The following is a 22,977-nucleotide window of genomic DNA, read 5'->3' as shown; positions in this document are numbered from 1 at the left end:
TGTGTGTGTGTGTGTGTGTGTGTGTGATTGTCAAGATACTTGGACTGTCCAGAGGCGTCAATAAGAAGCCGCTGTAGAGAAGGTTATTGATGTGTGTGTGTGTGTGTGTGTGTGTGTGTGTGTGTATGCCTTTAAGGCCTTTACAGTTACACACATATAGGTCAGTTTATTCCTGCGTGATTCCACCCACATTGTGAACAGTATGTTCACAATGTTTTGTGCTTAATAGGCAGGAACTTTGCACGCGCGCGCACACACTCACACTCACACATTCACAGACACACACACACACATTCACAGACACACACACTCACACATTCACAGACACTCACACAGGGCAAAATGTACGTAGTCTTGATGCTGACAAGCCAAAAGAGAAAGGTCGCTCACATACAACCACAGCAAAATATATATGGAGTCACAGGAGGAGGAAGAGGAGGAGAAATGAGCTGTAAGGAGGAAGGAAGAGGAAGAGGAGCACAGGAAAACAAGATGACAATGAAGGATGAATGGAAATGAAGGATGTGAAGGTGAGAAAGAGCGGGAGGAAGATGTGTAGCTGTAGTAACAGATGTAGCTGCCGGGGCTATTTTTATTTTTTATGAAGTGGGCAATCTGAAAGGTGAAGAATGAAGACCGGGCACTTCATCAAAAATGTCTGCTGTGTGGGACAAGTGACAAGTGATCACACACACACACACACACACACACACACACACACACACACACACACACACACACACACACACACGTCCGTAGGGCTGCAGGGTGCAGCGAGCTCTCTGAGCATCACATTGAGAGCAGAAACACTTCTGCTCTCAATCTCACTTTTTCTTTCACTTTCAAATTAACGAAGCTGCAATGATTAGTCGACTAATTAATTAGACGAAAAATGGTTAAAGAATAATAATCGCCAACTCATTTGATAATATATTATTGAAGTAAAATGCAAAAATAGTAGGGATGTCTTGGTACCAGGATTCTCAAAACTTAATCCGATACCACATTAAAAAACAACACTTCATAATTCCCTCTCTAATATCTATTTTATGTGGCTGTGATACTGTATATTCAAGTTTCTCTCCAAAAACTAAATTTTACAAGTTCACATTTGAACACATCTTGATAACGTTAGACTTTACTTTGCTCTCTGTTACTGAATAGAGCTTGAAGGCTCATAATGAACTTCAATGCAACCTCCGTTAACTTTGCCTGCTTCACCTATAACGCTAACGGAAAATTAATATATTCACGTTTTCAGACTTTTGGTTGGTACCAGGTGGCATCAAGCTGCATTCTCTCTGCTGTCCACCAGGGGGTGACCCCTCTGGTTGTATAGAAGTCTATATAAATGACTCTACTCTTGATGTATTCCCTCAGTAAACATTGTAAACATGAGTTTATGTCTCAATCTCTAGTTTCAAGTCTTCTTCAATACAGCATGATGTTCCTTTAGTAAATTATAGTCATTTAGAGTCAAACAGGCCATAAAGCAGGGGACGCTTTAGGGCGGAGCTTACTGTGAGTTCTGGAACCACAAAAACAAAAAAACATGCCTTAATCCAAGATGGCTACGGTGAAATCTCTGAACTGGAGGCTTCATAACATCAGTCCACAAACCAACGATGACTGTGCACTTCTTATGTACAGAGTATGTTCTGGTTCCCAAGTATCGGTTCTCCTAACCTAATATACTTATTATTATTATTATTATTATTATTATTATTATTATTATTATTATTATAATGGTGACAAACTCTGTCTCCAGCTCCCTACACTTATATTCTCAATGTAATTAATTTGCCAAAAAAGAGACAAAACACACGAAACAAATTAAAAGATGAATTTGACTGAGAGCATATTTCTTTATATTTTCTGTAGCTAAAGCGATATTAATATGCGTGTGAGTCAGAGGTCAGAGGCAGGAAGTGGTCTCAGTCCGTGTGAGAGAGTAGCGGCTAAAGAGTGCACTTGATGGAAGGACAGGAAGGACTGAGGGAGTGAGTGTTAACAGATGGACGTTTCCTCTACAAGCTCACTGTGTCACCGAGAGCTGGTCATGTGACCAAAGCCACGCCGGGTCACATTCCTGGGCCCGCTCTTTGCCCCCTTCCTCACCTCCTCTTTTCCTCCTCTCCTCTCTGGCTTCGTTCTTTCCTTAAAAAACATTTCTTCTTTGCTCCCGCTTCTTTCTTCCCTTCCCTCCTCTTCCCTTCTTTTTATTAACTTTTGTTCCCGTCTTTTCCCCTTCCTGTTTCCCCTCTCCTCCCCTCCTCCCAGTGTCCCCTTTTCCTCCCGTCGTGCTTTTCCTCTCCTCTATTTCCTCTTTCTCTCTTTGTCCTTTTGTTCCCTTCTTTTCCTCCTTTTCCGTCGCTCTTCCTCCCGTCTCCTCTTTACCTTTTCATCCCCGCTGTGCTGCTTCTCCTCTCCCTCGACAAAGGCATTAGATGTAATGCATTCAACCATTTCAAACCTTGTTTTATGACTGTGTGTGTGTGTGTGTGTGTGTGTGTGCGTGTGTGTGTGTGTGTGTGTGAGATCCTGCCTGCATTTCTCTTCCCTGTTTTTATTTATTTCACATTTGTCTCTAATAGAATAACGTCCTCTCGGTGAACCCTTGACTACATTTTGTGGCATTTAAAGGACACTCCTGGTTTTAAAGGACGTGTTCGAGCATCTTTAAATGTGCTCTCTCTTTGGGATTGTCCCAACCTCTCACATGCAAAGTCCAACGGAGAGAGGATCGTCTGCGCGCTTCCTTCGGCTTTTTTCAATTGCCAAATGTTGCGTTGGCGTACCCGTCCCCTTGAAGGGGGTTCGCCTGTTCTTCACCTGAGGCCATTGCCTTCTGACAGCAGCCTCTGATGTCGTTATGAACTTATCACCACATGGCGCCAACAACCGCAGTCATTCTACATCTACAGTGATGTTGAGCCCTTACTGCAGGCTTTTTATTCAATGTGGTTATCTTTAAAAATACATTGTGTTCTCTCAAATGGAAAAGGCCTTCGAAAAGGTTAAAAAGTTTTCAATTATATTCACAAAAGTTATAAAATATTTAATTAATTAATTAAATGCAATTTAATTGTTTCTTCTATTTTAGGGCGGTCCAGGTCGCATTAGTGTGATGAATTGTATAGATGATAGAATTATTGTTATATCCTGCCGGCTGGCGTCCCTTCATACTGTCATCATTGTGGGATGGGAGCAGCATGTTGATGTCTGGATGTCTTGTGTTCAGGTGTATGACACTCCTCCCATGGTGGTGAAGGGGCCCTCTAGTGGTCAGGATATATATGACACCCCAGCGAGCTCGGACAAGAGCACACATCAGACGGTAAGTCTGTCTGAAGATACACAGATCAGTGGTCACGGTTGCTTCAATATTTCATTAATCATATTTGCATGTCCCCCCTCTTGCTCTCCTCAGGTCTACGACTTCCCCCCGTCCGTCAGCAAAGACGTTCCCGACTCTCAGCCAATCAGGGAGGAGACCTACGACGTGCCGCCACACTTTGCCAAACTCAAGCCGGCCCCCGCCGGCCTCTACCCGCACGGCCACCTCAACAGCAACGACGAAGTCGACGACGAGCCGCCGATCCCGGAAGACGTGTACGACGTCCCGCCCCCGATCCTGACTGACAAGCGTTACCGCGGCGACAGGGGAGGAGTGGGCCCGCCCCCACAGGACATCTACGACATCCCCGCCAGCCTGCGGACGGGAGGCCACGCCCAGGACGTCTACGACTTCCCTCGGGAGCGAGAGGAGAAAGGAGTCTACGATGTCCCACCGCAGGTACTTAAAGGGCCGGCAGCGTCTTTGTTTCTATTTGACGACAGATACTGTCGTCAAGTAACACTTTCTATTTGCATTATGAACATAATATATTGTGTAATAATCTGCTAAGAGCGATGCATAATTATAGTTATAAGCACTCTATAAGCTCAAGTGTCATAATACTTCATACTGACATTTTCTTTGAAAAGGATGATAGTGAATTATAATTGCTATTGTTGTGACACATCATAATCTTATCATAAGTTACTCAAATTGGTCATTGTTGTAACCATAACATTGTTTTATGTGTTCTTACATAGATTTATTGATATGTTTCCATTGTTATGCATTATAACAGTTATTATTATGCATTATGAAAGGAAAATATTGCACGATGTTAATATTTATGAATGATATTTACTTTGCGTGTTTTCCAGGTTGTGCGTGACGCCCAGTCCACCGGCGAGGAGCTCACCTTGTCCTTCAAGCGTCTGTCCGCCTCCAGCACTGGGAGCACGCGGAGCAACCACTCGGCTTCCTCCTTGGACATGGTCCCCGTCCGGGACCCCTCCTCTTCCTCCTCTCTTCCCGCCCCTGGCTCCGCCCCGGGGAAACCCCTCATCTTGGACCTGGAGCAGGCCATGGAGCGCCTGTCCCGCCTCCAGCAGGCCGTGGAGTCCAGCGTTTCCCTCATGATGTCGTTCATCACGGGTAACTGGAGAAGCCCCGTCCACCTGGAAGGGAACCTCCCCGCCATCCATCAAGCCGCTGACCGAGTGCGCTCCACCGTGCGGGACTTCCTAGAATTCGCCCGGGGCGCCGTGGCCAACTCCGCCCAGGCCACGGACCGCTCCCTGCAGACCAAGCTGGGCCGTCAGGTGGGGAAGATGGAGGAGGTGTTCCAGAGTTTGATCCGACACAGCCAGAGCTTGGACGCCGTCGCCTGGTCGCACGCCGCACTCGCGGCGCCGCCGCCGGGAGGGGACGACCTGGACCGGCTGATCATGACGGCGCGCGGCATCCCCGACGACGCCAAGCAGCTCGCCTCCTTTCTCCACGGCAACGCCTCGCTGCTCTTCAAACGGAACAACCGGCAGCAGCAGCAGCTGCCGCTTCCCCCGATCCCGGGAGAGATCGGAGGTCACGTGACGGGATCGGGGAGTGGGACCTATCAGGGAGGGGAGAGGGTGAGCATTCAGTCGCGGCCCCTCCCCTCTCCGCCAAAGTTTACAGCTGCAGAGGAAGAGGAAGGTGTGGACAGGCCGTATGAGACCACAGAGGAAGGCTGGATGGAGGACTACGACTACGTACATTTACAGGTACACGGACATGCACTGTTACCTAGCTGTCCTCTCTCTGGTGTGTGAGCGTGCATCTGTCCGTCTGTCCGACTAATCCCACATGATGCTCGTTCGAGACGATATGCTCAAGGGCCTCTAGCGGTGATCCAACACTTTTGGTGAAAACATTTTTTAGCAGTCAGTGACCGAGGAGGTCCTCTTGACCACCAGCAACTGCTTCTTCTTCAGAGTGTTCTAGGAACACCAAACACTGAGCTGACCTCCATACTTTTTTCATTACAGTTTTGTTTTGCTTTCGTTGTGTAAAGATCATCAACAGATATGTTTCCAGCTGTCTTGCCTCGGCTTGCTGTTGGTGATGCTGGATATGAAACACAGGGCGGCTGTTACCTTTAAGAACGTTCACAATCTATTTCATTTTTTTCAATTTGAATTTGCTTTATTGTCAAACAGACAAATAAACACATCTGATGTTGCCAAAGCAAATCAGGAAATAAGACATAATACATACATCTGATATTAATAATAAAATGAAAGTAAACATAGGTTAATTAACACATTTCCTCATTTAATTACTTAAACTTGATAGACAAATACTGCACATATCCCTCAATGTAATATGTGTACACATGTTGAACATATACTATCCTTGTGTATATATATAATATACCATATATATATATATATATATTTCTCTCTTGCCTCATATGATGGCAGGAGAAGATATATCTAGCTGTGTATACTTTTATCTTTTTTTTTACTTCCCCCAACAAAAAAAAAGAAGCTTTTTGTCCTCATTGTATGCACTGAAGTCTGGTGTAGTGTCTTTTATTTTGAATTCTATTCTTGTGTATTTTTATTTTAGACATAAGAAATGTGTTTCTGTTGGTGGTGTGTGTGTGTGTGTGTCAGCACCCGGTGTGAGGCTGTACTTACACAGCATCTCTGTCGAGGCCATGCTCACTCTGTCTCACACACACACACACACACACACACACACACACACACACACACACACACACACACACCCCTTCCATAGCCATGATGAATGAGTCCATGTGCCTGTGAAGAGTCAGCACCTTTTGTATACCAATCAAGTGTGTGTGTGTGTGTGTGTGTGTGTGTGTGTGTGTGTGTGTGTGTGTGTGTGTGTGTGTGTGTGTGTGTGTGTGTGTCAGCAAGCCTGTTCAAGAAATGTATATGATGAGTTGTTAAGTCCCATCAAAGTTATTGCAGTGCTTGTTTGCCACCACTAGAGGGAGACAGAGGCTGTATATATGTCTCATGATCCTCAATATGATCTTGGGGGGGGGGGGAAATATGAAATGAGTTTTAAATATATCATGTCAGTGTGGACCAAAGTTGTGTAACAGCTGTGTGTCTGGTCCGTCAGGGAAAAGAGGAGTTTGAGAAGAACCAAAAACAGCTGCTGGAGAAAGGAAACATCATCAGACACAAGACACAACTGGAGCAGCAACAGGTCTGTGTGCCTGTCTGTGTGTCTGTGTGTCTGTCTGTGTGCCTGTGTGTCTGTCTGTCTGTCTGTGTGTCTGTCTGTCTGTCTGTGTGCCTGTCTGTCTGTGTGTCTGTGTGTCTGTCTGTCTGTCTGTGTGCCTGTCTGTCTGTGTGCCTGTCTGCCTCTCTGTCTGTCTGTCTGTCTGTGTGTCTGTGTGCCTCTCTGTCTGTGTGTCTGTCTTTCTGTGTGTCTGTCTGTCTGTGTGTCTGTGTGTCTGTCTGTCTGTGTGTCTGTGTGTCTGTCTGTGTGTCTGTCTGCCTCTCTGTCTGTGTGTCTGTCTGCCTCTCTGTCTGTGTGTCTGTGTGTCTGTCTGTCTGTGTGTCTGTGTGTCTGCCTCTCTGTCTGTCTGCCTGTCTGCCTGTCTGTCTGTGTGTCTGTCTCAGTCCATCTCTCTCTTTCTTTGTTCTGTGTTGTAATTGTTTGTGAGAGTGAAAGAGAACATAGACAGAAGTATACAAAAAAGTGTCTGTCCATTTAGGCCCTAATTAGAAGTGATGCTGCTGTAAAGCAACAATGGGCCACCAGGGGGCCACTAGGGGCCACCAGGGGCCACTAGGGGCCACCAGGGGGCCACTAGGGGCCACTAGGGGCCACTAGGGGCCACTAGGGGGGCCGACCCATAACAAGCTGACAGACTCACGTTGCGTGTGGGAGGTCCTCCCCCAGGACATTTTAAAATGTTAATCACTTGATTTTACTGCAGCAATGTACGATAGAAATGTCTTTTATTTACATCAAGAATCAAAAAAGTATAAAGTATTTGTATAGTAAAATAAAGTATTGACTCTCTTCCTCTTCCAGCTCAAACAGTTTGAGCGGCTCGAGCAGGAAGTCAGCCGGCCGATCAACAACGACATGACGGGCTGGGTCCCGTCCCCGCACCACGCTCCGGGCCACCAGCCGGCCCAGAACGGCTCCGGGGCCCCTCCCTGCTCCAAGCTGGGCCACGGCGACCGGCAGCTCCTCCTCTTCTACCAGGAGCAGTGCGAGCACAACGTCACCGCGGTGACCAACGCCATCGACGCCTTCTTCACCGCCATCAACTCCAACCAGCCGCCCAAGATCTTCGTGGCGCACAGCAAGTTCGTCATCCTCAGCGCGCACAAGCTGGTGTTCATCGGCGACACGCTGTCGCGCCAGGCCAAGTCGCCCGACGTGAGGGCGCACGTGGCCCAGAGCAGCAACGCCCTCTGCGAAAAGCTCAAGGACATCGTGGTCAGCACGAAGACGGCGGCGCTCCAGTACCCTTCCCCCGGAGCGGCCAGGGACATGACGGAGAGGGTGAGGGAGCTGGCAGGGTGCACGCAGCAGTTCAGGATGGTGCTGGGACAGCTGCTGGTCATGTAGGGCGAGGAACCAACCGCTGACACTGAGGCGACCCGGGAGCAAAGGGGGGGCAGTGAATCCTCCCTGCGACAAGGGCTGGATGCCCCTGCGGGAAACCCTGTACACCCTTCCAGTGTGAGGTTGTAGAGCCCCCACACACACACACACACACACACACACACCCCTCCCTCGTCCCTCCTTCCTTCCGCGCGCTTTTTATTCTCGACGAACGAAAAGGGACGTTTTCTCTTCAGCGGGCTGGGCCAATGGTTGTAAAATAATCACTGTAAATATTTAAGTTACTTATTTAGTCAGAAAACCAGAAAGAAAAAAAGACTAAAGAACTTCCGCGGTATATATAAATATATGGTTCTTTTTTTCCCTTTTTGAGAGAGCGAAAAGATGAAAACATAAATGTAGTTTTTAGACAATATCAATAATTGTTATTATTGCTATACCGTATAATTCTGGCTCTGATTCTTGTACCCTTGTATCATTATTGTTATGGATGTGTAAATTCCAGATGATATGTATGACTGTATGTTGTAGTACATCTATGCTCTTCTCCATCCCCGATGGCACACTTTCCGAAAAAGCACTGAGCACACGCCCATCCTCAGACTTCCCCGATGGCCAGCGGACCGCTCTGACCGCCGCCGGGCGTCTCTGCGTCGGAGCGGCACGCCGCCGCCGGCGGCTCCATTCCTTGTCCACACTGATTTCAAGCCTCCGGTGCAGGCAGCACTGCTGCCAAGAGATTGTCCACATAACTGTTTCGAGTACTGCAGTTATTAAAGATAATTTCAGTGCCCTCTCAGTTGCTTTTTTTTCCCCAGGAAACTTAATGCAGGTTTGTTTTGTAAGAGACAAACATTAAACCTGCTTTTCTCCGACACTGCGGCTGAGTTCAGAGGTTGTTAGGGATCACATTTATTAGTAGCTGATCGACAAATAGAGACAGACAACTCACATCCACACCTACGGGCATTTAGAAGGATCAGTTAACCTCAGCTGCTCGTCTTTGGACTGTGGGAGGAAGACGGAGAACCCGGAGGGAACGTGTCACGGGATACTATATCAAAGTCAGTCATTAAAAAGTCATCGTATATTAGGGTGAAAAAAAGTCACATTGTGTAGTATGTCAAAAGAAATGATATATTTATATATCAAAATCATAATATAGTTCCTCAAAACACCTTTTAAAAGGTTTGCAGGATAGTACGTCAAAACCGTCATAAAAAGCCATATTATAGTATTTAAATTTAAGTAGTATGTAAAAAAAAAAAATCTGGAAAAAGGTATAGTTTTTAAGACATTACGAAGTCCTAGTACAATAAAAGTCATAGTATATTATAGTATGTCAGAGAATAATCAGTCAGTAGTTGGTCAAGTCAAAAAATGAATGTCATAGTATAATAATACTTTAATATAGCGCTTTTCAGAATACTCAGACGCTTTTTATATATAAAAAAAGTCATCAAAAGTTGTGATATAGTATGTGAAAATAACTATCCATAGGATATTTTGTAGGAAATAAGTCATTAAAATGCCATTGTCTAGTAAATTCAGTCACAAAGAAGTTATAGTATACTGTCAAAATCCATGCAAGTTCATCAGCTTGAGAAAATGTGCTGAACTGCTTCAAGAGCTTCATGTAGCAACAACTACCGACATGCGACATCATTTTATGGGCCGAGGTGCAGTCGAGCCAGAGCTTGGAGGCATATGATTGGCCTAAAATGAAAGTCTATCCTGCTTTACAGTGACCTTAAACTGCATCTCCCACAATGCATGCCGATTTTGCAAATCACGAAATGAACACAGCTCAACCTTGAAATCACCACATTACATATTCTCTTTGTAAACTACTCAAAACAAAGCATATAGATAATAATGATATTAAAACAAATGTATATTATAGTTAAGTTAGGAAAAGGTTATAGTGCACAAAGGCTGCTGCCGATGTGAATTTAATTAAATACTTGCTGACCACTAGGGGGCGTGTAATGGGAGCTTAGTGATTAGTGTAATTTCCACATGTGGCCACTAGAGGGCGGTATTTACCGAAGACACATGAAGATGTAAAGCACATTACACTTTATCAGGAGGGTGCAATTGAGTTTGATTGCAGTGGATTGTATTTTTCTGGAGGGCCCCAATGGAGCATGTCTAACGTGTGCACTGCTGCCCGCGTTTCCTTACAGCGTCCGACATCATACGGTCCAAAACAAAAACCTAAATCACTCAAAATAGCAGCTACAGTATGTATTCTACTTCCTGGTTACATTATTATAAGTATCCAGGTTTCAGATGTGACATTAGTTTCTGCTGACTGAGTTCCAAAAAAGACCATTTGTACATCAAGTACTCACCCTGTCCCCTGAATTCTGCCTCCAGGGTGAACAGAAAGGAACGTGTAAACGGGCCGTGTTTAGCAGCAACACGATACCAGTCACTCTGGCTTCATGGCTCCAGTGTGCACAGTGACGACACGACACGATGCATGTGGCCTTTTAATGTACTCACAGGTGCAATGCAACTTAACGCACACATTACAATTAAAGTGACCACGTTGATGGGAATATTTTAATTACTAGTGGAAGAAAATGCAAGACGTTTTATTTTCTGAATGCATTTTCCAGGCCAAGTTAAAAGCAGCATTTACTCCTCTGCCATCTTCCTTATCATCTCGGTTTGTTGGTAAAAGAAAGGCTTTGTTTGGTGGGCGCTGTGTGGTTGACACGGCGACCGCTACCAGGGGATTGCGTTGCCCTGCCAGTCCAGAAGCAACCCGCCATCTTTGTTGCCGAGCGATGACATCATGGCGAGCATGCTGTGCACGCTTTCCTTGGTGGATAAGACGGCCTGTGGCAGACGAGACAACAGAGAAAAGAATATTAGATTAAAGGAATAAGGTGAAGCATCATAGGAATCCCTACCAAGCTTTATAACATTTCATATCTTTATCAATATGGATACAAATTATTTGTTTGATTATTTGCTTGGAAAACTTTTGGTTTCTAAAACATTGCAAGAGGAGATTTGGGGAAAAAATAAACTAGTTTGGATGTAGTCACTGCACTGATGTTGTTAAAGTCTTATGCTACGTTCACAACAAATCCGACACGATTTTTCGCGCCGCGCTTACCGCTTCAGTTTACTCACTCGAGTGAACCGAGGGTGTTCACACCAAAAAAGCGAAATTGCGCTGCGACAGAGGGGGCGTGGCTTATCGCCATCGCTTCTGTGAAAAAGAGTTCTTTTCCGCTATCGACCATGGAATAAATAACCACTAGTTCTGCTTTATACTTGTTGTGTAAACTCCACATACGTCGGAACATCAAACTACATGGTGTCTGGGTTCATAATATTATCCGTAGTCCCATCAGAGGACTTTGATGCTTTTAAAAACTACTAAGATTATCTCGCAAGCCTAAAGGCCTTCGTACACCGAGCCCACAGTTGGTCCCACTCTTGAACACATGACATCACGTCGTGACGCAACATTTAGTGCTGTGAAAAATGTTCCCTCGCCAAATTTGTAGAAATGTACAAGTGTGAGGTGACGTCGCTTTTGAGCTAAATGCTAGTGATGTGTCCTTTCGTGTTGAGGCTTCGATGCGCGTGTCGAGTAATCCAGATAGATTTTGGTGAAGCGCGTATCGAGGCTTGTGTCGATGACGTATGCGGTGACGTTCGAAGCCTCGCGAGCCGGCCGTACCACGTGACTGATTCAGAAAGTGGTTCGTATTTGGCGCGCGATTCGAAATATAAAAAGGTGCGGCGAAACGCAATGGCTTCCCCAATTGCATTTTGTGAACGGGACTTTACTACGCATTTGTTTGCAAAGTATTCTATTCGAGCTTCTTTTTTTGTGATTGAACCAGCAAGAAAGAGGAGATTTTCCCCCCGTCTGGGAACACTTTGAGCTGATCTCTCCTAATAAGGTATGCACATACTAATAATAACTATCATAATAAACTGTAAATAAATGTGACAACACAGCTTATCCCTTGTTCTAATGCATTTATTCTAATTTCTGGTATTTCGAAAGGTGAAGTGTCTGTTGTGTTCAAAGGAACTTGCATACAGCAATAACACCTCATGTATGCTGAGGCATTATAGAGCCCTGCATGCGAACAAGGAGACCAACCTAGCTGAACCAAGCTCAGGTAAGGCATGAAATTAGAAAGACATGATATATTTGTGTTATGTGGAGCTTTGGCGCAGGGGAATCAGTGTTAGACCTGTGACTACAAGGTAGCTGGTTCAATCCCCATAGTTTGCATTTGCATAATATATGTATTTTTTTTCCATCAGGAAAGAACAATGATGTGGATGAGGCCTTGGTCAATATGGTGATTGAGGATTCCCAGCCCTTCAGTATTGTGGAGGACAAAGGGTTCAGACAGCTTGTTAAAGCTTTCAATTCTACCTATGTTCTCCCCACTAGGCAGGTGTGTATGTGAGCACATGAAGCATTCTCCCTATTTCCCCATATTTGCCATTCTAAGAGTGTTATCTTCTTTCCTTTAGGCTTTGAAAGCTATGGTGGAGGACAGATATAAGGAAGCCAAAGTCAGTGTGTCGAATGCATCAGCAGTTAGTTTGACATCAGATATGTGGACCTCCATCAACACTGATGCATATCTAGCATTGACATGCCATTTCATAGATGCACCTCTTTGCATTCAGTTGTTCTTGGGGTGCTGCATTTTCCTGAGGCACATACTGCTGCAAATTTGGCTGCTGTAAAAGCAGAACTGCTGTCACAGTGGGGTGTAACAAACAAAGTGACTTGCCTTGTGACCGATGGGGCGGCAAATATGGGTGCTTGTGCCAAGGAGCTTCGTTTGTGTTGTTCGTTTGCGACTTTAAATTTGCTCATAAAAAAGGCTCTTGCCCAAAACAGTGTTGTCTGACATTCGGGCAAACTCCAGAAAGATAGTGGGCTATTTCAAGAGCAGCACCACTGCAAAGGTGAATTCCTTTATTTCACTGCAATATTCTAAATGACGCTGTTTTGTTTAAATTGCTGCAGACACTTGACCAAATCACTTTTTGTTGGCAAAATTTATAGGAGAGGCTGACACAGATGCAGGAGCAACTGGGCCTGCCAGCACTGAAGCTGATCCAAGAGGTGGATACACGCTGGAATAGCACGTAGCATATGCTCCAGCGTGTTTACGACCTCAGGGAACCTGTAGGAGCAGCTTTGGCAGGTCTACGCACAGACGGTGCGCCACTGTCGTCACAACATTATGTCATTATTGCAGAATGTCTGAAAGTGCTGTCCCCATTTCATGATGCCACCGTTGAGCTGTCAGAAGAGAAGAGAGTGTCTGGATCAAAAGTCATTCCTCTTCTATCAATGCTGCACCACACGGTGGAGGAAGAAATGGGACGTGTCCAAAGTGCAGAGAGCATTGCAATGGCTGAGAGTCTGAGGAGACAGTTAAGGGAGAAGCTGTACACTATGCAATCGATGACCGCCATATCACTGGCGACACTGTTGGATCCCAGGTTTTTGTCTTCCTCCTTGTCTTCCTCAGGGAGCAAACTGTGGCGTCGTTTGGACACCACAGTCCTGCAGGCGAGGACCCCGACCGTCACTGCGGACGCAACAGTAGAGGTCCAAACGTACCTGGGGGAACCAAACATTGGAAGATTGGAGAACCCCCTTGAGTATTGGGAAGGACGGAAAATAGTTTATCCCAATTTGTACAAACTGGCGGTTGCTTTTCTCTGTACTCCAGCTTCATCTGTGCCCTGTGAACGGGTGTTTTCAAAAGCAGGCGAAATAGTCTCGAAAAAAGAAACCGCCTGAAGCCCAGCACTGTAGAACTGTTGCTCTTTCTAAATAAAAATGGATAAACTGTTGTCCCGAGTAACATAAGCACAGTCTCCCCACTTTGTTTCCACTTTCCCTTTGGACCCCGCAATTGTATCATAAAGACAGACACCATATTAATAAGTTCATAATGTATGTATTGGCATCACAAACATCATTTGTTCATTTATTAATTTCAAAGCTTCGGACTCCAAAGTCATGGTGTTGTTATAACCACTGCCTGTTTTACATTTATTATCCACTTGATGGCGCAGTGGAGCAAATGAAGCTTCGGTACATGAGCGAACCAATTCGATGGAAAGCTTCAACGCTTCAGGAAGCTTCATCTCGCCATCACTACTAAATGCTAAAATGCCCACAACGACATTCCCATGTTTAGCGGGTAATGTCACCATATTCATGAATATCAAATGTTGACCTGACGATGATGCTAAAAGAAAAGTAAGAGGACCATAGTTATTACAATGCATCCTGTGGGAACTTAAATGTCAACAATGCAGAAATTAATGAAAATCCATCCTACACTTTTCACAGCGTTTTACCTCTGAATAACTTTTTCTCGACATAATGATGGGAAAGCCATGGAGTCACCAAAGATGTCCGACTTCCTCCTCTGAAGCACAGCAGGTATTAGTTGAGACGTTTCAGTCTGGACAGAAGTGGTAAGTGTAATGTGTAGACACTGCAGAGTAGCATGTCATACTAGGAGGGTGCAGTTCTCCAACAGGTCTGTATTGCGAGCGAATGAACACAACGGTCCAAGTGAAGCTAATGACCTGTGAGGCTTCGTACAGCACTTCAAATTAAAAACCAGCCGGAGGAATGCAGGCGATCGGCTCAAGGATGTTGTTTTAGACGAGTCAAAAACAACTCGGTGTGTAATGTAGTTCTGTCCAAATCTAAACTGCTGAAAGCATCAGAAGGTTTCTAAAAGGTGGGCAGTGGTTCCCCTTCAACTCTCCAGCGCCTCACCTCTTTTCCTCCCATCTCGGTGCGGACCCAGCCCGGGTGGATGGCCGTCACCAGGATGTTGTGCTTCTTGAAGTCCTCCGATTGGCAGCGAGTCACCATGTTCAGTGCGGCCTGGAAACCAACAGAAGCTTTGTTGTTGAACGTGACGCTAAACGCATCAGTCCAAGGATACAGGTTTCTGAAGACTCAAACCCAGACTGTCCGGGTCTCTAGGATCAGACACCAGGATACAGATTCCCTGTCATGTTTTCATGTCTTAACCATCAAGTCGGCCGATAAAATTCACTGGAAATATTAGCAGTTTAATAAAATGTATAACGACATCGCTCTGCTCATTCCTGACTACCTGTGAGTTTCAGAACACACATGTACCTCCAGTAAAAATATGCCTCACGGCTGCTTTCCATGTAGGCGTGTCACTTCCTGGTCGCAGGCGGTACACGGTTTACCCTGCACCAACCGGTGCAACAGAACCAACAGGAGAGTCGGGACATGACTAACATGTGGTTCACACACAGAGAGCACGTGATGTCTTTGACCGGACAACATTACTGCATTTCTCCAGATGCATTGATTAAAACTACTGTGACCAGTCTAGGTAATTCCTTGGCTTTTTCTTTTTTAAGAAACCATATTGTCTGTGAGTCGTTTTTATTTTCTGAAGGCACCACTGGGCTTGAAGCCGAGTGACACAGACAACGTGTGCAAGCATTCAGAGACGGACTAACACAATTTGGGTTTTGCTCTTCTAATGAATTTGTTGGCAAAAAATAAAATGTCTTATCCTTAAATGAATGAGAGCAACAAAGTAAACATGTGAGACGAGGAGAAACGGGTTCTGATGTAAGGTTCATTCAACCAAGCCCTCTTGGCTTTGTGCGCCTCCGTTTTGAGGATGATCTTATCTCATGAAACCAAAAAACAAATCTTCCAGAAAAAAATAAAATTGGGCTGAAGCGCTATTATTTTGAATAGTTTTAGATTGTGACAGTCAGCGGTACCTTGCTGGCCCTATACGGGTACATCTGTGCATGAGCAAAGGTCTCTGGACATTTGTGTATGGATGAGATGGCCGTGGACATGTTGATGATGGCCGACCTCCTGCAGGACATTTTATCACCTGAGACACATTAAGAGACAAGAGACGTGCGTCATGACATGGGAATAATAATGCTACTACAGCTAATAAGACTACTAACAATAATCAAAATGTCAACTACTGGTAATTTGCACAGTTTGTGAAAAAAACTAAATTTCTCGTGTGTTTATATATAAATCAGTTTCCACTTAATTACCCATGTCGTTTTCAGGGGAGCTCATCTCTGCTGCCCTCTTGAGGAGTGGAAGGAACATCTGGAGAGAGGTGGTGTGCATCAGAACAACATCAGCAGAGTGAAGAGGTTACAGTGTAGACTTTGTATTGTGTTGCAGAGACGTCTTGTCAAATTAGCGCACCCCGGCCTGTAATACCACTTGTACCTCAAGGGGGCGATAGTGAGTCGCAGTGTCATCGACTCTTAGAAGTAGTTTGAATTTTACCTATTCTTGTCGGCTTTTTTTATCATTAGCAGAAGTGACATTTTTAGTCCCATTTCTTTGGAGCATTACACCTTTAATAGCCTCTGAATTTACCAATTAAATGATGTGCCATACGTTTCCACCGTTCTAAAATGCACTATTCTCTCATTCCTTTTCAAAACGTTGATGTTCTGGCTCGTAGCTGGTAGACCACCATCTATTCCTGTCTTCATCTTTTTTGTCTTGAATGGTTTTACATTCTGTTGCAACAGTGGACTCCATGGCGAGCAGGAAAGCTCTCGGCTGACCCCGTTCACCCTGGACAGACTCTTTGAGTCATTTCCCCTCTGGCAGAAGTCTACGAGTCCATCGGTTCCAAAGCGCCACAAACAGACAGTCACACTAAAAGCACGGAGAGGAGCAAGACGGAACTAACCTTGGCAATGAGAAATGGTCCGACCACATTGGTTTCGTACACCTCCATCATGTCCTTCTTCTCGGTGGCGGCGAGTAGTCCCGGTTTGGCCGGTTGGTTAATGGCGGCGTTGTTGATGAGGAGGTTCAACCCACCGGCCCCGATCTGCTTGTTCACAACCTGGACAGCAGCAGAGATGCTGTCCTCATCGGACATGTCTGCAGAATTAAAAACAAATATTCTGAAATCATTATTGCAGTGCATGATATAGCATATTTAGCTTGTGAGCTAGCATGCCAAGGCATTATAGCCATGCTCGAGCAAGAGCTGTAGTTCACTCTTCATTGATCACGAATTACCAAAGGCTACCAAGACAAATCTGTGACACATGAGACTTTGTACATAAACTCTTGAATGGAACATCATACGTGTGGCACAATCTAAACAGGGTCGACAAACATGCCAACAGAGAAAATCTCACCAATGCACCTCTTAATGAACCGGCTGAAGGTGAAACAAGGCATTTGCAACAAGTTTGGCGAATCAGACTCAGAACGAGCAAAGCTCAGAAAGGTGAGGTTTAGATTAAGACACAAATGTTCCAGTGTTAGTCGGTTGGGTCATGCAGTCACAAAGGCTAGTTTACAAAAGTATATGCTGGGTAAACAGGCTTGGCTAGTCAGAGGGTGTGCTGCTGAACACACAACTTGACAACTTGTCGTCTGGACTACAAGGACATGATGTCCTTGTAGTTTAAGTTAACTGCTTTAATTTAACGGCATTTGGTAAGACTGTCCAACGGAATTGGCAACAGTACATGTCATTGTATTGGTTTCTATCCTTCATGTTTCTCTGCTGCCGCGATAGAAACACATTTGTCACAGTTCAGCAATTTGATTACAATTTTTAATGATTCTTGGATGCATTTACACTTGAAATCAGATAGCGGGGTCTTAGTTACTCATGTGTTTTGGTTGAATTGCATACATATCAAGAAGGGAAACTTAAATGTAGCCAAGAAGTATTCATAAGTGAAATCCGACTGTACAAATCAACTTGTTAGAGACGCTTTGTAGCCAGTAAGTGGGAGAGGTCAAATATTCACAGGATTTGTCCCTTTTGAAAACGGCAGCTACCAACCAGAAGAATTGTTGGCATACGACATTTCTGCAAACTGCGATATTGTTAACATTTGTTTAGCTTCATGCTGCGTTCACACCAAAAGTGGCGCGAATTTGACGCGCGACCAGATTACATGCAAAGTCAATGCACAGGCGCGATAGGTTGCGAAAAAATTGTCGAGCAGTAAACTGCTTGATTAAAGTTAGAAGAGAAAAAACACACACACACACACACACAGTAATAATCTGGATGAAGTCCAGGGTTTGTTTGACCCACAGCAGTCAGTCTGGATTATCATACTCTCCATTAAACCATGTAATTTTCCAACCAAGTAACTTTTAGCAATAGAGTCTCTATACACACACACACTACATAATTTGCTCTGACTGAATGCAAGAATATTCAGCCTATCCCTGGTTTTTAGAAATGTACAATGCCAAGATGTTTTCCCTGGGCTGCTACAGTTACGCTGGAATTACAAAGGGGGACTTTCTCCCACTGACATCTCCTGGGCTGCGTAACATACCAACTCTGTGCATGTAAACAGATACATGAGGATGTGGTGTGTTTACCTAGTTTGAGTATCGTGATCTTTCCAGGATATTTAGTTTTGAGGTCTCTCAGGGCCTGAAGGGAACACATGGGAGACAAAGAATGAAAGATAAATAAATAAGGTGAGAATGGCAGACAGAGAGCAAGTAGTCCAAACACAACATTGACTTAGTCTCTGACGATAAAAACGGAACAGACATTTCCTTTTGTAATTTACTAATCTAATGCAAGCAATGATAGAGTTGCAGCATATGGCTATACAGAAGAAAAAAAATGATATACATACAGAAAATTGTATATTACATATAATAATAATTCATAATATTATCCGTAGTCCCACAACAGCGTCTGAATGAAGCCGCTACGTCTGGACCAGCAGCAGTTTGATTCAGCGACGGCAGGATGAGTGATGAGGGGCGGAGCTTCTCAACACTGGCTTACGCAACTCAGCGCCACGCTAATTTTTCCGGCAAATTTCAACTCACTATTCGCACCGCGTCAAACGAGTCATTCCCTTGGTGTGAACGCAGCATTATGCCACGCAAATTATTCGCGCCAGAGTCTAAAAATATAATGGAGAGAAAGTCACTCAAACAGCAGCTAGCCCAATGGTATTTTTGCTGTCCGACCAAAACACAAGAAAATGCCCACGAACAGCTACGAGGTCACTCAACTCACAGCGACACCTTTCAGACGCGACTTCATAACAGAGCACGAAGACTTGTTCAATTCAGTTTATTTTATGTAGCCCAACATCACAAATACAAGTTTGCCTCTGAGGGCTTTACAATCTGTACACATAACATCCCTGTGCCAGGACCTCACATCGGACCAGGAAAAACTCCCAATAAAGATAGTAAAAACCCTTTCACAGGGAATAAACCTGAGGGAGAGCAACAGAGGAGGATCCCTCTCCCCGGATGGACAGAAGCAATAGATGTCATGTGACCAGAATGAATAACGTAACGGAGTTACAGCACATTACATGAATATGACAGAAATTATTCATATAATGACTAGTAGGAGTGGTCCATGATCCAGATAACCACGATCCATGAAGCAGAAGGAGGTAGAGAGGGGCGCATCAGCAGGGCCATGGCAGGAGGCAGGTCCTAACTTAAAGCGAAGCTGTCTGAAATCAAAGTAGCTTTTCCAGAGTTCAACCGTTCTGCTAAAATGAGGAAACGTATCCGTCATCACATCTTATGACAGAAGTCAGTCAGCGCTTCCTTCATTTGTCTGCCATTGAGAAAGAAATCAAGCTGTTTGACTCCATTCCTGACGATGCAGAAGAAGTGGAAGAGCGTCTGCAACTAGACCTGATGGAGATGCAGTGTGATGATTCTCTGAAGAACCAGCTTCAGCTTCTCTCCCTACCAGACTTCTACTGGAGCTTGGAAAAGGCCAGGTTTCCTCTGATACGATTTTTTTAAATATATTCAGAATTGACCTCACCCGATAGGTTTCTGTTTGTGGCCCTCGGTGAAAGGGTTTGGACATCCCTGCTTTAAAGCAACAGCACAGTTACTTGGATAAACTATTCTAGCAGGCCGGCTCTTTCCTCCTCTGTATGGCAACGTTTCAAGGAATCACTGAGGGACCTCTCACTGTTTCTCACTGTTGAATATGCTTAGACTGAAACTGTCCAAGGTTACACCCACACATGTAGTCTCTTGACTTGCTTAACAGAGACAGAGACAGTCATGAGATTCAGCTCTGCCTGTCACAGATGTATTGACCCAAATACAACGCTTTCAGTTTGTTATATGAAAGTTAACATTTATAACCAATTCCGTAATGTTCAAAGCACTTTCTAGTTAATCATAAAAGGATTCCACTGAATTATTAGTATGCATGCAATCTTCAGTCTCCTAAAGATTATATTGACGTCCACCAAATGTTCATACGGATACATAGTGTACAAAATGACAGTGATCATCAAAGCAATGACTGTGCAATTTTAACAAAGTACTTATTTGAACCCAAATCCTGATGATTTCCTAAACCAAACAGACTTTTGTTATTGATTGATAGCACTTTGTTAAAAAGGAAGTCTTGAGGTGAGCTAGAGCCTGCTTACTGGCTCAATTATTAACCAAACCAGTGCAACTCCTAAAAGTCCCAGTTAGTGTAACTAACTGAAAATGTTGTGCGGAAAAAGATCAACTAAAACTGTGGCCAGAAAGTGTATGATGAATTTAAAAAGGGAACATTTCTCATTGTTCTTGTTGAACCAGTCATCAGGCCAAAAAAAGATGATGTGCTCCATGATCTTACTAGAACGCCCTGATTGGACAGATAATAGAGCTTGCAAGCGCTCCAGAGGAATTTGTAGAATTGGCTACGTTTTGAGGGGCCGGGCGGAGGGGGACAAACAATGATGCATAAAACAGCTTGAATGAGTCAATTTGACATAATATGCAGCTGTAAAATGTGTTTTAACAAACACATTGATCACAAAGTCAATATACCTGCATAAAGCCTTCAATGTGTGCTGGAACAAACAGAACTTTTTTTGTACAAGTAGAATTTAATGCAAGTACAACTTTTGAATTTCTCAGGTTCTCAGCACTTTGATAGTCTTTCCAAGTTGAGTCACTCCTGTTGGTCAACAATCCCTTAAACTCCATAGAGATACCAATCAAACCTAATTTCAGACTCAAGGTCCAGAAAGTAAAAAACATTGAATAAAATACATACAAAAGCATAATTAAAATACATAGATCTACTAATGCCTTACAAACAGACAGCTGCATCGCCACAGATGGGACTGGTACGTGTACTACACTTTATGTTTGATAAAACCATGATGATCTCATGTTCAGAGTCATTAACTTGACATATTTATACATAAGATTTCGTAACAAAGTTTGGAAAGTATTAACTCCTGCAGGCACAAACATGTCACTGGCACTCCACCATATCTTAAGTAATATTCTAATGACGTCATTACTTGACGTCTCTGTAAGCTTGCTTTTTGTAGTTAGACACAGATCAAGCCCTTCCGGCCACAGCTCCATGTGCATGTCAGCCTCAGTCAGCAGATATTTTCATTGTCATGATATTCTCATGAGCCACAGCCCGCAGCTGTGGACAGTCAATGTTTTGACCTCACGGCCCCTCGAGGAACACAGACACCGTTTCAGCGTCTAGAGCTAGAACCTGCCAGCAAAGACTCACCAGCTCAGTCGTGTCCGTTTTACTGCCCACAGCTCCGGGCCCAACAACCGGCCTGCCGGGCCCAACAACCGGCCTGCCGGTGCCGGGTCTGAGGTGCACCGGTGCGCGGTCCCGACTGAGCAGCAGCAGCTCTCCGGAACACCCGCTAGCCGTCGGTCCCTTCTCACGACATTACTCCATCTTGGGGAGCTCGACAAAGATGTTGAACCCCCGGGACTTTCCGCCGTCAGGGCCCTCTCCACTTCCACAGCACGGAGCCCGAGGCTCCCTCCAGTGCAGCCCCGCACCGTCCAGCGCCGCTGACGCACCTGTGCCACCGCCCGGAGTCAGGTGAGGCCAGCGGGACGCGCCAGTGTACACAGCAAGCGACTCATCTCCATGATGGCACGAGAGTCCTCGCCCACATCCGCCTGTAGCTTGCCTCGCGTGCGCAGACCTCAGGTACACCTGCGCCATGCTCAAGCAGACTCCAACCGCCCATGTTAGAAAATGTCACCGGCGGCAATTCATCCAGGTGATGAGAAACACATCTTGGAATGTTCTCCCGGCACTCATGCATGACTCTTTATGTTGTTGCCGTCTTTCTGTGACCTGTATGGGAAACGCACCGCTGTGCAGTCGGCACAGTTCAAACAAAACTCTGTCCACCGCCAACCGCCTGGCGTAATGTCTTAATGCTCACTGCAAGGAAGTTAAGCAACTCATCCTGCACAATAACTTTACGTCAACAGTCTTATCAAGCTCAGCTTTTATTCCACAACACCGGTTAAAACCCGGAGCTGCAGGGCCTCGACGTGCACGCGCCTGTTATGCTCAAGGAGAAGCTGTAATCAATTCCAATGCGCTTCTGTTAGTAGCAGCACGTGTGTGTGTGTGCACGTGCGTGTCTCACCTCAGCCCCGGCTCCCTCAGGCGCTCTGCAGCCGGCATAGATGTGGGTCTCCTCCGCGGTTCCCTCCGCCAGCTGCTGGACCAGCTCCAGCCCGATGCCTCTGTTGCTCCCGGTCACCAGCATGTTGCCCTCCAGCAGCTCTGACATGTTTCCTGATCAACTGTCACCGCAGAGCTGCCTGACTACTCTCTGTCAGTTACTGAACGAGTGTGAGAGCTCTTGCGTCATGCTTGTTATATAGGTGTGTACTGAGAGGCAGGACACGCCTCCTTGAGTATGCACACATGTATGTTTGACTTGTATGTTTGACTTGTCCCTGTTTGACTTGTAGTGACTCCAGCCTCAGAGACTCGGTCTGACTTTCAATAAAGATTCATTGAAACCAAAAGCCAGCCTTCGCCTTGCCTCTTCGTGCCGTTGGCCTTTGTCTGGCCTTTTTCCACGGTGTGTTTAGTGAAGCAATCGTTTAAAAAATGCTGTCATTCAAGGAGTGCAAGTTACCATCTTCCGCATACCAGCGGGACATATTTGGTCATTCTGTGATGATGTCGAGA

General features: G+C 45.1%; 2 protein-coding genes across 2 annotated transcripts in view; one reads left to right on the top strand and one right to left on the bottom strand.

Annotated features, from left to right (window-relative positions):
• bcar1 (BCAR1 scaffold protein, Cas family member) overlaps nucleotides 1-8,681 on the top strand; it is a 65,683-nt gene extending 57,002 nt beyond the window's left edge. Inside the window, exons 5-9 of the mRNA XM_079224177.1 lie at nucleotides 3,242-3,337; nucleotides 3,431-3,796; nucleotides 4,216-5,097; nucleotides 6,473-6,559; nucleotides 7,397-8,681. Coding sequence (XP_079080303.1) covers nucleotides 3,242-3,337; nucleotides 3,431-3,796; nucleotides 4,216-5,097; nucleotides 6,473-6,559; nucleotides 7,397-7,942 — 1,977 coding nt within the window. The 3' untranslated portion in view covers nucleotides 7,943-8,681. The remainder of the gene's footprint in view (nucleotides 1-3,241; nucleotides 3,338-3,430; nucleotides 3,797-4,215; nucleotides 5,098-6,472; nucleotides 6,560-7,396) is intronic.
• A 1,745-nt stretch (nucleotides 8,682-10,426) lies between these two features.
• LOC306741275 (C-signal-like) lies at nucleotides 10,427-22,605 on the bottom strand. Its single transcript, XM_079223546.1, has 7 exons — nucleotides 22,424-22,605; nucleotides 18,372-18,426; nucleotides 16,699-16,895; nucleotides 16,040-16,097; nucleotides 15,746-15,864; nucleotides 14,745-14,855; nucleotides 10,427-10,786 (listed from the first exon to the last, which is right to left on the bottom strand). The coding sequence occupies exons 1-7, from the start codon at nucleotides 22,568-22,570 to the stop codon at nucleotides 10,673-10,675; spliced, it is 801 nt and encodes a 266-aa protein (XP_079079672.1). The 5' UTR covers nucleotides 22,571-22,605; the 3' UTR covers nucleotides 10,427-10,672.
• Nucleotides 22,606-22,977: the final 372 nt, after the last annotated feature.

This window comes from Taurulus bubalis (genome assembly GCF_910589615.1).
Source record: "Taurulus bubalis genome assembly, chromosome: 9".
Lineage (NCBI taxonomy): Eukaryota > Metazoa > Chordata > Actinopteri > Perciformes > Cottidae > Taurulus > Taurulus bubalis.
The sequence above is the reverse complement of the archived record's forward strand: the minus strand, read 5'-3'. Positions and strand labels throughout refer to the sequence as shown.

Excerpts from the sequence above, each read along its gene's own strand:
- LOC306741275 (XM_079223546.1), bottom strand. The coding sequence starts at position 22,570 with ATGTCAGAGCTGCTGGAGGGCAACATGCTGGTGACCGGGAGCAACAGA. Across the intron at positions 15,865-16,039 it reads CTCCCCTGAAAACGACATGG|GTGATAAAATGTCCTGCAGG; the intron begins GTAATTAAGTGG and ends AATGTGTCTCAG. Across the intron at positions 10,787-14,744 it reads CCGAGATGGGAGGAAAAGAG|GCCGTCTTATCCACCAAGGA; the intron begins GTGAGGCGCTGG and ends CGTCTGCCACAG.